The 14,226-nt window shown below is 42.5% G+C and overlaps 1 protein-coding gene across 1 annotated transcript; it reads left to right on the top strand.

The window, feature by feature from the left end:
• Positions 1-539: 539 nt before the first annotated feature.
• Positions 540-14,063, top strand: mrtfbb (myocardin related transcription factor Bb). The gene is made up of 14 exons (XM_013909092.1): positions 540-748; positions 4,076-4,141; positions 6,453-6,508; positions 6,599-6,674; positions 6,879-7,040; positions 7,435-7,613; positions 7,847-7,993; positions 9,085-9,332; positions 9,613-9,745; positions 9,856-10,725; positions 11,466-11,576; positions 11,695-11,832; positions 11,906-11,966; positions 12,057-14,063. The coding sequence occupies exons 1-14, from the start codon at positions 649-651 to the stop codon at positions 12,485-12,487; spliced, it is 2,778 nt and encodes a 925-aa protein (XP_013764546.1). The 5' UTR covers positions 540-648; the 3' UTR covers positions 12,488-14,063.
• Positions 14,064-14,226: the final 163 nt, after the last annotated feature.

Genomic DNA, 14,226 nt, shown 5'->3' with positions numbered 1-14,226 from the left:
CAAAGATGTTTTTGTATGTCCCCTCTTTAAATTTCTCTTATACATTCCCTTTAGTTTTGATTTTTATTGGGAATCTAGAAAGAAACAAACACTGTAAATATGTCATTTTGCAAAAACACCTCAAGGAATAATCACTCATTTAAAAATCAAATCATCCCACTATGTGTTCTTGTCATTGTTATTTAGTGCAACAAGGGTCCCTGCGTGCACACACACACACACACATACACACACACACACACACACACACGCTATTTCTCATAAAAATGTGCCAACTCAAAATTCATCACAGCCTGTTTTGATCAGCTTCCTATTGGTTGCCAGTAAATGTTTTGGTCCCAGGCCAAGTGAATTTCCCCAGCATAAGAAATATTGATTATTACCACGTTTAAAAGTTGTTCCCTCTGGTGTCGTGTTGCAATTTGAGTCTTCTGTGAACACAACACAGTGACCTAGCGAGGGTTAACGCAGGCACCACTGTGTTCCCTCCTTCTGACGTTGAGTGAGCGCTCACACATACTTACACACACTTTCTCCACTGAGGCCGGCAGAGAGACGGAGAGAGAGCGAGCCAGCTGTCGTCCTCTCAGCGCTGGCTCTTTCCTCCCTCTCGCTGACTCCCGTGTTCTCCACTGGCCTCATCACCACATGGGACTCCAGACCTGGCCACCAATCGAACTACAACTTTTCCTTATGGCGTGCCTTGACGTGGAGACCCCTTCCATCTGCAGGGGTAAATTCAAATCAGGTACTGCTTCTTTCTTTCTTTTTTTTCTAACCAGAAAGCTTTGTTGTAATGTAATGTTAATCCCCTGCTTTCGGAAGCGGAGGGGGGGATTGTTGTGATGTACACACAGCCATAACAGGAAATGACAGTAAAAGATCATCATCGTGACTCAAGTGGAGCATCACTTCTTTTGAATTCTGATGAATTTGTTTAAGTAGAAAGTAATTACCCATTGCTTTAAATTACCTGTGTTCAAACTGGCACTCTGTAGGATCACTATTATAAGGTATTACCTCACAGAAGCATGACTTCACTCTTGTAATGCGCATACACAATGAAGTAACTTCAACTGAAGTGCAGTAGTTGGATATGCTGCTAATCAGGATTCTGATCATTATTTGCATGTTTTTATCTTCCTGGTTTGCATTCATCACCAGGACATTCCTCTAAGCAAGTGGCCTCTGCCAGTAAAACACAAAATACCTGTCTTGTTAGTGATTTATAGGCTTTGTTTGGCAATGTGAGAAAAAAAAACCTTTGCAAATACCTAAAGTTTATAGGGCATCCAACATAGCGTGTTTTGCATGCTACGTTTTAATACTGTGAGCAGAGAATCACACTCAAATGAAAACAGTGTATTATACTGGATTTATGCAAAAGAAGTATATATATAAGTTTTTCCACTAGAACTATTCTTGCTGCTTTTACAAAAATCATTATTCATTACCTGACTAAGTATATCTCTTTCTTCATAGATTCAGATCACTTTGCCAGGACAGAGTAATAATCTGACACTAATCTGACCAAATCCTAACAAAGTAAATGCTGGGGAAAGAGTATGTTTGTGTGGGATGATGCTGATACCGATATTAGGAGTTAGTCTGAGACTTTAATGTGTCTGTCTTTAAAAAAAATCACAATCTTTGCAGGTTTGGCATTTAGCCAAAATGTGTTTCCTTGAATTTTACTCCTTTGCTAAAAAAAAAAAAAAAATACAACAAGCTTGACAGGAAGCAGAAGTTTGTGCTTCTGCTTCACTTCACATCATATTTTCGCCTGCGTATTTATACACTTTAAAACTCAAACAACTGGCTTCCACACAGTCATTCTGCTTTTTTCACTGTCATTGGATGTAACCTTAAAAAAACTTTTGCCATTTAAAATGTGGGATAATGTTATTAAAAGGCTTTTCTTTCCCATATAAAGCGAGAAACCTGGTTGCCCAGGTACCTAATCGTGGCAGAAAGGAAGCAATATTTTTTTACTTTCTTATTAATATGATTCTGGCTTTTTTCACTGAGGCAAAATAATACAAAAATTAAAAATAATGTAAAATTGAGATACTGAGATAGTCTTGCTGATGAATTATCTGCGTTGCTAAATGTAGGATGTACATGTGGTTTATTATCGATAAGTTTGCAGGTATTTTTTTTCCAAGGATTGAAGTCAGCCTTTAAGTTTCTAGGCTCCACACAAAGGCATGAAAGGAAAATCCAAATGACATTTTTGATAGACTAATTTTATCTCAATATTCATGATGCATTCCATCATAAATGCCTCAAATGCTGTTAAAGTGGGACTCTGTTTGGAGAATTCTGTATTTATAACTGCAAAATCAACATAACCCAGCATGAGTCTCTTTCTAAACTAAATTCAGCTTTGGCCACACCAGTTTTTATTTGTATTGTTTCAGAGGTCTGATGGGAGACCTCCAGGGATGATTTGCTGAGAACAACATGGGTCTGAGATTAGAGATTACATCAGTAGACAAGGATTTGAGCCGAGCCCCCTCTCCATGTTTCTCCAAAACCTCTGTTTACGCTTTGCTGGTGAGCAGGAGAGCGGAGCCAGTTTGCATCACGGAGAAGGTTAGCCAGGGTTCAGGTTGAACCAAAGATGACACCGAGTGATGAGGAGGACCCGGCATGAGTTGTAACCCCATACTACCATACCTCAAATTAAAAATTGCATTCTCTGTCAGAGCTAGGAGGCACTTTTTGATATTATTCATATGTTGTAGTATGCACTCTTCTCTTGCTTGTGGCATTTTCTACAATCTTCCGTTATGATCCATCTCTGGCTGACCATAAACCCCTCTGGCCTGTGTTTGTAATAGGAAACACAGCAGGCAGAGCAGGCACACTGTGTTCTCTGTCCTGCAGTGGATGGGCTGCTATGAGAGTGGCCTCGGCCTTACCACCCTTTGCCTCGGTTCTTGTCACTCCGCGTTCCCTTGCCCACCAGTATAAGCCCATGAACGTCCCCTCGTCTCTGCGTACGAATGCAGAGCCCACCCCCTTAACTACCCCCAAATTTCATGGTTCCCAGGCCTTGTTCTCACAGCTGCCCAGTTTATTTTTGCTAGCGTGAGTCACAGAGGCCCGTTCAGAAGCAGCGCCTTTCCCAGGAGAGTTGAGCAGGTCTGCCTTGTATTTGTGTGTGTTTGTGTATGAGTGGGAGCTGCCCCACCCCCCACCCCCCAAAAATGCCCCTGAGTAGATCGAGCTAAAGTTAACTTCACTTTACTACGAGGGTGACAATAAAGGCCTCACGTACCTCACCACCGCCACTTCATTCGTTCCCATCACCCATCGCCTTCTGTTCAGACTTTTTTTTTTTTGCCTGCACTGAATTTCGGCGTTCTACTGAAATAACATGTCCACGCTCACGTGTTTATAAATGTTTAAACAACGTCTTACTACAGTTTATATTTTTGGGGAAATAAAACCGAAGATCATCCAAGTGCTATATGCAGAGCTCGCATGCAAGACTCAACAATTTCTGTTGGAAGATAGTCATGTCTTTGATGTTCCACAGTAACATGACTGGTCACTTCTTATCCATCCAAAGCAAGATTAGTTTTTAAAAACAATTTATTAAACAGACACAAGTTACTTGGCTCTCAGTGGTGTCATGACCAGCTCAAGTTTTCCTCATTATTGTAACTGCAGGTCTGACATTAATCCCTCTTTTATCTGTTTGTGTTCTTCTCTGTAGTTACTTTATTTCCTCAGCGCATTTGCAACCCACACAGAGATATTGCCTCTCACTGGGAAGGCTGTCAGCCAATCACACTGTTTGCGTGTTGTAAAATGTGTGGTACTCCTCACAACCCCTGAGCTAAAACCATACAGGAAGAGTACAGAATGTCTGTGGTGGTGAACGGGGTTTACAGTTGAGCCTTTCGGGCAGCGTATTGATTGAGAAATAATAAGTGCCTTGTTTTATTTGAAGTCTTGCAGGTTTTGCAGTTCAAAGCCAGAAGGGATGGTTGTTAGGTGACTCAGTCAAACTGGTTCTGAATGGTAAAAGTTTAACCCTGACCTCTGTGTCTCCGCTTTCTCATAGTCCTGCAGCTCTGTCTGCAGCAGAGGAGAACTCGGGAGCAACTTGTGGACCAAGGCATCATGCCGCGTGAGTATTTTTACTACATAAGACAACAGTGAACATCACCAACAGTGTTAATAAGAAATAAAAAATGTATAGCTAGCAAAATATTCTGTTTTTATTTCTCCCAAATTAACAGGCTCTATTAGCAAATAGCTGGTGAGCATAGGGGATCATGAAGCAACTCAAAATACAGAATTTATTGTGGTATTTTTTTGTGCTTTTATTTGATAATTTAATAAATCAAATCTAGTGGGAGCTGCAAGAGTAGAGCCAACCCTTGGGCTTGTAATCAGGATAGTTTTTCTGAGCATGCACATCTGGAAGGAGACCCAGGGGTAGGTTTTGAATGTACTGGAGTGATAATATAGCTCAGCTTACCTTAGGAAAGTGTCCTACAAAATGTTGCTGGGTAGAAGGACATCCAGTATACACTGCTTATCATGAATCCTCTGCAATGATTGGATAAGTGGAATAAACTAGACTGAGGGATGGATGGACGGATTTAAATGGAGCCCATTAGTGTGAAATAATGAGTTTCTTTAACTACAAGTAATTTGAGCCAAACGCTCAGGCTTCAGACTGTTTTCAGGACGTTTCTATTCTTGACTGTGTGTGATGTCAAAGAGATGGAATATCCCTTGACAGGCATACAAGTGTGAGTACAGAAATTCCGGCTGAACCTGCTGATCAAACCTCAAATTTACCAGGGGCAGCCAATCAGAAGAAAGTTGGTATGAATTGAGGGTGGCACTGAAGAGAGAGGAGCTAAAACGACTTGTTTGAGACAGTGGAAGAACTGAGGAGCTGCACCAAAGCCTAATACAGGATCAATGAGGATTATTTTGACTTATAAATCATGCAAAGCCACTTTAGTAGAGTCCAAGAATGGAGAATATGGATTTCAGAGTTAATATAATAGATCCTCTTTGTACATCAAACTGCTTTATTTTATAAGGGCTGTTTTATAGAATTATGTCAGAGGCTGAAATCGCTTCACTGTGCTTGAAAACCTGGTGAAAATGGTTGGAATATATAACAGATAAATGACACACTGGTGTCAAAGCTGGAGTGGCTTTCTCCGCTTTAATACCATCCACATCCATCCTTTGATCCAGCAGAGGTGGAGCTGACTCGGTCCCTGTTTTACCTCCCTCCAGCAAGCCTTTTGTTTAGGAGTACAGTCAATAAAAGATGAGCTGAAACTGTGACAGAATCCCACTGAGAGCTGGAAAGACAGAAAGGGAAAAAGATGGACATCTTCCTCTTTATCTAGTTCTGTCATGAAAAGCCCCCTGTAGTCAAGTTTTCAGGTCCTCTCTGGCTCCACGCGGCCTCATGAGTCAGCGGCTGGGCCTTCAGTGGAGGTCAGACGCCCCCCCATCCCCTCTGCGGCCTGGCCAAGCGTAGCCTGCACACAAGCCTCCCAGGCCATTCTCCATAGCTATCTGCCTCTCCTACACTTAGAGGCTTATGATAGGTATGCAGTGAGGTTTTGGTCATGAGGAATGTTTGCTTTGCTCCTCTGACACACTCCTCAGAGCACCCCCCAGGCAGAGTGTCCTTAAACCAAACAATGTTCGTCATAGCAGAGGTGACTCGCCGGTGAGCCAGACCTCGTCTGAAGCTCAACAAGTTTACTCGGTCAGATCAGAAATTAGGACGGAATAATCGTTGTTTGAGTCAGCTAAACTGACACTTCCTGTCAGACACCCGCCCACGAGCTGCTGATTATTAATGCCACGCCATTGCATGCCAAAAAGGAGACAAAATAATAAACAATGACATGAAACTGGACGACCCTGGAGTGTGAAAGTAGTTTTTTGGCATATTTGGGAATAAAGATGCATTTTATCTCCCTTCTTTTCTTCTTTATATCTGCTTACACTGTTTGTAACAAATGTGTATTTGTAGTTTAGATTTTTTTTTTTTTTTTTACATAATGTGTTGTCCATAATTTTAAACACTTTATGTCGGCATACAGTACGTTATTGGTACTTTTGAGAAAACTGCTTGATAACTTTAAAAGACTTTTTAATGAGGGCCATTATGAAAAGTATATGTTTTAGAAATACTGAGATTTCCTGTGGTATTATACTTATGCTGTTACACCGTCATTTCTGTTGTTGTGGAGTACAATCTTATCACTAAGAGGCTTGCTACATAAACATACTTTGTCATGATATCAAAGGCAGACAAAGGGGAAACTATTTGGGATTAGAAAGAAAGAATGCAAAAAGACGTCAGTCTTAAAATCAAAGGAACATTCGTGTGTGTGAAATTAGCCTGTTTTAAACAAGAAAATGTATTGATTTCTTATGGATTTCTCTTCTCGTAGCCCTAAAAGCACCTGCTGCCTTCCATGAGCAGATTCGCAGCCTGGAGAGAGCCAGGGTAAGCCAGCAATGAATGCACTCTAGCCTGCAGATGATCACAATCCTGTACCCAGAGTATTTTCTTTTTTTTTTTTCTTTTCTTAAACAGACTGGGACCTTCCTGAAGCACAAACTCTGCAGCCGACCCGGGCGTTCTGAGCTGGTCCGCATGCACATCCTACAAGGTAATCATCCGGGGGTGTTTTCTTACTGGGCAAGAGTGTTGAGATAAGAGAGATGATTACCTTTGTGTTTAACAAAGTTATAACCACACGCATGGCTTTTGTGAGGTCTGGCTCAGTCTGCTGTGAGTCAGTATGATAAAGCAGTTTGAGAGACTGACTGATACTGGCCAGATCACAGATGAACATCCTCTTTGTGTTTATCAGAGACACATGCAGAGCCCTCCCTGCAGGCCACACAAATGAAGCTGAAGAGGGCCAGACTGACTGATGATCTCAATGAGAAGATCGCCCAGAGGCCCGGACCCATGGAGCTGGTGGAGAAGAACATCCTGCCTGTGGACCCCGGTGTTGAGGAGGTTAATAATGGTAGAGCCTCATTGTTATTATTATATCTGTTCACCACTTACAGTGAGTGCAGCGAAGGTAATTCAAACCAGCTGTGCAGCACATCTGGTGGATTTTTATCTATTTTTAATGATGTATTATCTTTGTTTGGGAAGCAAAGGCCTGCTGTGAGAAAGGTCTCCCCGTTTAATTACAGCAGTAAAACTGTGATAATGCTAATACTGATAAGCTGGCCCTCACTGAAAAAACTGTAGCTTGTTTTTTATGACATTTACGTCGAAATATCTCAGCAGGGCAGTCTCAGCTTACATCTCTAAACTATAGTCAGAGATTTTTGCTCTATTTGCATTATTTTTATTTATTCTTGAAATAAATAATAACCAGTGCTTGCTTATTTTTTGATCCTGTGCCACAGGTGGTAGCAAGGTGGATCGTGCGAAGACACCTGACACTTCGGACGTGTACAACTTTGATGAGGACAGCAGCGATGCCTTTTCACCGCAACGTCCTGCAAGCCAACACTCTCCCAGCTCTACATCGGCCTCGCCGCGGGAGTCTGAAGAGGCCACTCTTATGTTAAAAACGACCATACAGGTACAACAACACCAGTGTCAGACGACCAAAAACCTAGGTTACTTAAGTTGCTACATACAGCACATCAGCTGTGTTTTAGTAGTTTTCCATGCTCATTTTTCAAGTGTTTATCAGCCTATTTTGGGTCATATTTTCTTCCTTTTCATAGATGGCATGATAGTTAGCAGGTGTTTCAGCTTTGCTGTTCTTACTGAGGGGCTCATGTGATTTTGCTCTCTCTTTACTTTTCTTAGCACTCCCCGCCACCCAGCTCACAGTCTGCATCAGATTTAAACAACCCTATGCCCACCGGTGAGCAACAAAGCAACCTACAATCAACTCAACCTCAACCTGTCACCACTGTCGTCACCTGTGTTACACCGGGGCCAGTTCTTGTGAAGGTGACTTTTCTCTTAGTCATTTTAATGTGATCTTACTTAGATTAGTGATGCTTTTTTAAAATCCTCTGAGGTCTTAAATCATCATCATCATATGTAACCGTAACCAATAACACTATCATATAAAAACATGAGATTTTTGGCTGTGGGAAAATAGTCTCCAAAGTCTTGGCAATCTGACCTTCAAAATAACTATCTGTATTTCCCCTAAAAACCCAATCTTCTTTATTTTTCTAAAAAAAATAAATAAATAAGTTTATGGTTACTTGTCATTGTTGTCGTGTAGTTTATACTTAGCTGTTGCAGTGTTGACCTCTGGCTGTTTTCCTGACTTATTTTCTTCATCTGTGTGTTTGATTTATTTTGTTTGCTTCCTTTGAAAATGTGACGAGAGACACAATGTCAGAGTCTGTTATTTCTCATGCGAAAAGTTACATCAGTTTTGGCTCAGACAAAAAAAATTCAGCATTTAGCTGGAGTTGAGCGCAGGTCAAAGAGCAAGGGTTAAAGTTATTTCACCCATCCAGAGGTTTAAATCTGTGCCACAGTTTGTCTATTTTTAGGGTCAAATGACAGGCCGGCCCTCCTCATCGTGGCTAAGCTGTGAATCAAAGAACGGGAGTGAAGCTATAACTTATCCATTTATCATAATGCAGTTCTCCTCAGAGTATAAGCTAAACTCTCCCTCCCTTTGAACATAATAAGGGAGTGAGTTTGACAAACTGGAAAGTGAGTGCTTGTTTAACCCGGCCCGAGTTTCTGATTTCATTGCTAGAACCTGCTGCTCTTGTGCCAAGCCATTTTCATGAGTACTACATCCTGTAATTGCAGGTGGTAAAACAATAAGTGTAACATTTCCACTACCCGTTTCCTCATCCTGCTGTTCTCATCGAGTGTCAGAGCAATGTTAATGTTAAAGTTATAAAAGTACCGTATCAGTTCCAACTCTTACAGTGTTGGTACTGGCAGTGCAAACTGTCTTCCCTGATAAAGTTCACTGGACTGGCCTGAGATCAGTCATGAGGAAAGAATATCCTCCACATGGTCCTCTCTGGTCTTATGTACCCCTTTTTTGTGTGTGTTGTGCTCTGCAGCAAAGCTTGGCTAAGCCTCCTGCTGAAAAAAGCCGCAGCAAAAAGAGCAAAGAGCCCAAACCACGAGTGAAGAAGTTGAAGTACCATCAGTATATTCCCCCGGACCAGAAACAAGAGCTTAATGACGTGCCAATGGACTCTGCTTACGCCCGCCTCCTGCAGCAACAGCAGCAGTTCTTGCAGCTCCAGATCCTAAACCAGCAGAAGCAGCAACAGCAGCAGTACAATTACCAGGCCTCCAAGCTCAAGTATGGCTCCATTAAGCTTTACTTCATCGCAGTCAGGATTTTTCTTATCCTCATTACAATTACTTCAACGTTGATTTTCAAATCCTCAGTCAGACGTACGCACCTTGTTATGTAAAATGTAATAACTGTCATCACGGTTTAATCACAGCTGCTTTTTGTCTCAATTACTCTGTATTTCCTGCTCGCAGCTTCCTACACAGAAGGTGCTCATTATGAAAAATGGATTAAAGAAAAAATCCCTCTCTCATCTGCACTCCCTTTTCTTGACATCTTATTACAGCAGACCAACAACTGAGGTACAAACCAGCTGTTCTAACATTGCTTTTAGTGGAAACGCTGCGTCTGCCCCTTTGCAGCTCCACCACATGAACCGCAAGCCGGATCACTTACCAGCTAATCTGGACGAGATGAAGGTGACGCACTGCAGCCTGCGCAGCCTGATTGTATCATGCATATATGATTGCTGCAGAGGTGAACGAGCTGAGTGTTGTGCAGCTGTTTTACAAGTCTTTTATCTTTGCAGGTAGCTGAGCTGAAAATGGAATTAAAACTCAGATCTTTGCATGTTTCTGGGACCAAGACTGAGCTGATCGAGAGGCTAAAGCTGTATCAGGAGAACTCTAGCATCCAGACTGCTGCTCCCATCGATGCAGCAATCTCACAGTCAGAAACTCCTAAATTAACCCCACCAGTGTCCCCTATTGCTTCTAGAGTCTCTAATCTGGGCATAGAAGATAATAGTACAGCAGACAGTCCAACAAAACTGCTTTCAGATGCTCCAGCCCATCATGCTCCCTGCATGAGCTCCCCACAGAGTGCGCCACATGAGGAGTGTCCCATGGACACAAAATCCCACGAGCAGGACTCTGAAAAGGACAAACGGCTACATGAAAAGGAGCGTCAGATTAAGGAACTAATGAGGAAGCTGGAGCAGGAGCAGAGGCTGGTGGAGGAACTGAAGATGCAATTGGAGGTGGAGAAAAGGAGTCAACAGGGAGACTCTCCATCTCAGCTCAGTCCTCTGCTTCCTGTGCAGGTCAAAGAGGAACGCAGGACTCCGTCAAACTGCACTGCATCCTGCAGCTCTCCTGGTCTGCCAGTACTGGTCAAACAGGAAGAGCCTGCAGATCAGAGCCACGTAGCCAGTCAAAATCAATTCATTCTCGGTCACCAGACCATCACACAGTCTGAATCCCGTCAGCCTGCGCAGGCCGGAGCTCAGATCCTACTGCCCGCATCCCTTCCTGCCTCAGCAGCCACTATCCAGCTCCCCACCAAAGGCATTGCATTACACACAGGCCTTATCCAGGCTTCTGGATCGGTGCCACAGAAAACAGAGGCCTCAGCAGCAATACATCAGCAATGCAGTACTCAAACCCAGCCACTGGCAAAGGTAAGAAAAAAAGCTACGCTGCTTCTACAGACTGCCTCAGCCTGTCTCCCCATTCATCACCACTATCAGCTGTGACTTTGTGCTCACTTTAGTCTCCTTGTAGGAACTGGAAACGTATCAATGCGTATGTATGCGCGCCTGAAATCATAAATCCAGTATTGTGCTGTGTAAACACAAGATAACATCATAAATGTTCTGCCATGTTTTTCATGGCACTGCATAATATATCACGTAACTAATTTAACAGTCAGTTAAGCGCTACCATGGCTAATGCGCCTTCCTTGATGCTACGGTAATAACAGGCCTCTGCTGAGTGGTGGCATCTTTCACTCCGCACATCAAAAGAAAGCCTGTGGAAACATGGGTTACTGGAGCAGGTGCTGAGTGAGAGCTGACCATCGTGCCCTCATCGCTCCCAGTCATTCCTCTGCTCTGAGTCCGACATGCAGGCAGAATTAGTAACAGAACCCGCTGCTTAACTCAACTGCAGCTCTCATGGTTTACCCTGCAAACAGTGCCGTCATAGGTAGATGAAACATTGTCATCCTCCGGCTGGAGAGGGGCTGAAGAAATTTAATTTAAGATGTCTTTGCGTAAAAGGGAATGATCCACAGTGGGTTTTCTTTCAGGTTTCCACAGTTCTCATGCAGCTGCACTGCTACTTTAACCAAACTCCCTGAGAGAAAGTATGTTTGATTGCACTGATGCCTCCGTGCTGACCTCTTCAATTCTCTGTGCAGACGTGGAGGATTAATACCGCGGCACAGAACTTTCTCAATACATTCCCAGTGAGTGGATGCACTGCAGGAGCTTCTTCAGGCCAGGCTCTTCCCAAAGGACCTACAAATAAGGTGGAGATTATCCTTATGTTCCTTCTGCTTATGTTTACTTTTTCTGTAAAGCATGCAAGAATTAATGTTATGTAGTTAGTATTTTTGTATTTGATGTTGTTTATTTCCTGTTTATTAGCCTCCCTGTTCCAGCCAGTCTCCAAACAGTTTGATCTTGCAGCATCCAAAATTCACGAACCACGTGTCAAAGTGTAAAGACCCACCGCGCTATGAGGATGCCGTTAAACAGAAACACAGCATGTTAACAGCTGTTCAGGCAAGAATCTGATACATAAATATAGCATCTCACTTGTGTCATTCAGACATGTAACGGTTTCTTTTCTCTGCAGGGTCCCACTGCGGCCAGCCAGGAGATGGATGACCTGTTTGACGTGTTGCTGGAGAGTGGTGGTGAGAATACTGGGTGTGATTTGATTATTGTGATACCTTTATGAGGTTTTAAATCTCACCATGTCCTTCTCTTCTTCTTCTTTTTTTCAGAGATCTCCCCCTATATTACACAGGATCCTCCCAACCTGGATAAGCTTCTTGTGGTGACAGCTAGTGTAACCACCCTTCCCATCAACACAGCTTTATCCCGCCCTCCACCCTTAGTCCAGGTAGCAAAGCCGCCTGCGTGCGTGACCTCCGACTCCCGGCTGGAAACCCTCCTGGAGGGCGCACTGCTCCCTGACACAGAACCACAAAAACTGAAGCTGATGGAGGAGTTACATGCACCTGGGGACACCATGGAAGTGGATTTTAATGACAACATGTCCACCTCTGCTCTCAACATGGACAACATGGATTGGCTGGATCTCACTCTGTCTGTGCCAGCAGAGGAGGGTCACTCTTTGGATGTGTCGGTGCCAGTAGGCGTCTTCTCGTCTGACTTCCTGGACTCTAGTGAACTGCACTTGAACTGGGACTGAGTGCTGTCAAGGCGATCGTTTTTCATTGTGAGAGAAGACTGCTTTTGTTTCCATGAGACAATAAGAGCTGTTTGGATGCTTCAGCAGCTCCGTTCTGCTTTCCAGACAGATAAATCAGCTCTGTAATAATCTCATCGTGCAACATCACTTTAGAAGTTGCTGAACTGCTTCCTTTGAGGTCTCTAAATCCTCTGGTTGTATCGGGAGACAGATAAAGTTAGAGTGGTACTGGCAGTTTGAGCTGAAAGTGGAAGTAAGCTTTTAAGATTTCCATCTCAAGACACGCCGCTGATTTGTTATCAGTCTCATTTAATGTTATTGATTCCTCTTAGTCCTCTGATCTCAGTGAATGTAGAGCTTTACAGTCAGCGTGGTGTGAGCAGAAAGAGCAGGAAAATGTCCCAAATCCTGGCCACAGTGCTAACGGCCAAACAGCGAATGTAGCTGAGGGCTGCTGTGTAGTTTACTCCACCCTGTCTTGGAATGATTATCACTATCAAAACAGATTGTAAACACACAACCGCTGCACGATCCTTGTGTGTATGTGAATTGTGAAGTATAAATCAGATGTTTAATTTGAGCTGGGAGTGTGAATATGATGAAATTAGAAAAGGGGCCACAACAAGCAGCCCAGCTGCTCTGACTAAACCAGGGCCAGTATTTATTACCAAAAAAAAAAACATGTTTTCCTCTCTTGCACTTTGCAAAACAGATCAAAGAGTGAAGACAAGTCTGTTATGTATCTCACCGTGCATCTGTACACACTGTCAAACATACGCGAGACAAATGCGAGCTTAAAAAAGGGGAGCGAGACAGCGAAAGAGAGAGCCAGACTCTTCACTTACAGCGATGGGCGATGGACTGATTCCTAAAGGCTGAAGATGTTTGAATAATTTATTTTCATTTTTCAGTAAATAGACATCTGCGCAGCTCACAGACACACAACACCAGAGAAAAATAACAGAAGTATGATCCAGCGCTCGTTTTTGCTTCAGCATCATTTCAAAATCAAATAACCGTCAGACGTTACAAGTCAGGTTGTAGTTCAGTGACATCTACTGGCCACATCTGATTTGAATCAGCTTCATACAAACAAATGGAAGATGTGCTATCCTTTTGGTTTCTGTTGTTAATAGTGACACAAACCATTATATCTTGGCAGTACAGTTTGTGTGTAATAACTGTGTCATATTGTTAAATTATTGACCACTTACTGGCAGTTTCTAAGCCACCCAAATATGGAAATAGTTGTTATGAAAATGATGCAAATTTCTATTATTTTTTTTATTTCTTTTCCCCATCTCCTCCTTTGTGCCTCATTTGACCACCCAAGTGTCTCTCCTTAAAAAGGGGTTATGTGCTGGAATGACAAATGTTTAGTCTTTACTACACTAGCATACAAAAACCTTGCATTTGTATGATTTACACATGATGTATTTATGTTGGCTTTTTATACAAATATTAACAGTCGTTTTGTAAATACAGAGATTCTTTGGGATTTCAGTGTCTGGCTATGAGCTTCAGCACTTGCCCTTTACTGCTTGCCATTAAAAATTTACAAGGAAAGTCTGTAATTTTGAAGTTTTATTGTATTTAAAAAAGATTTGAAAATAACTAGCATGTTTAAAGTACCAAAGTATTATTGAAATATACATTTTGTTACACAGACATGCCTGAAAAATGCATTATAATACAGGGAGTGCAGAATTATTAGGCAAATGAGTATTTTGTCCACATCA

The sequence above is a fragment of the Pundamilia nyererei genome, unplaced genomic scaffold (assembly GCF_000239375.1).
Source record: "Pundamilia nyererei isolate P.nyererei 1_Seehausen unplaced genomic scaffold, PunNye1.0 scaffold00018, whole genome shotgun sequence".
Taxonomy (NCBI): Eukaryota; Metazoa; Chordata; class Actinopteri; order Cichliformes; family Cichlidae; genus Pundamilia; species Pundamilia nyererei.
Note: the sequence above shows the minus strand (reverse complement) of the source record. Positions and strands in the feature narration are given on the sequence as shown.

Excerpts from the sequence above, each read along its gene's own strand:
- mrtfbb (XM_013909092.1), top strand. The coding sequence starts at position 649 with ATGGGACTCCAGACCTGGCCACCAATCGAACTACAACTTTTCCTTATG. Across the intron at positions 6,509-6,598 it reads GCAGCCTGGAGAGAGCCAGG|ACTGGGACCTTCCTGAAGCA; the intron begins GTAAGCCAGCAA and ends TTTCTTAAACAG. Across the intron at positions 10,726-11,465 it reads AAACCCAGCCACTGGCAAAG|ACGTGGAGGATTAATACCGC; the intron begins GTAAGAAAAAAA and ends TTCTCTGTGCAG.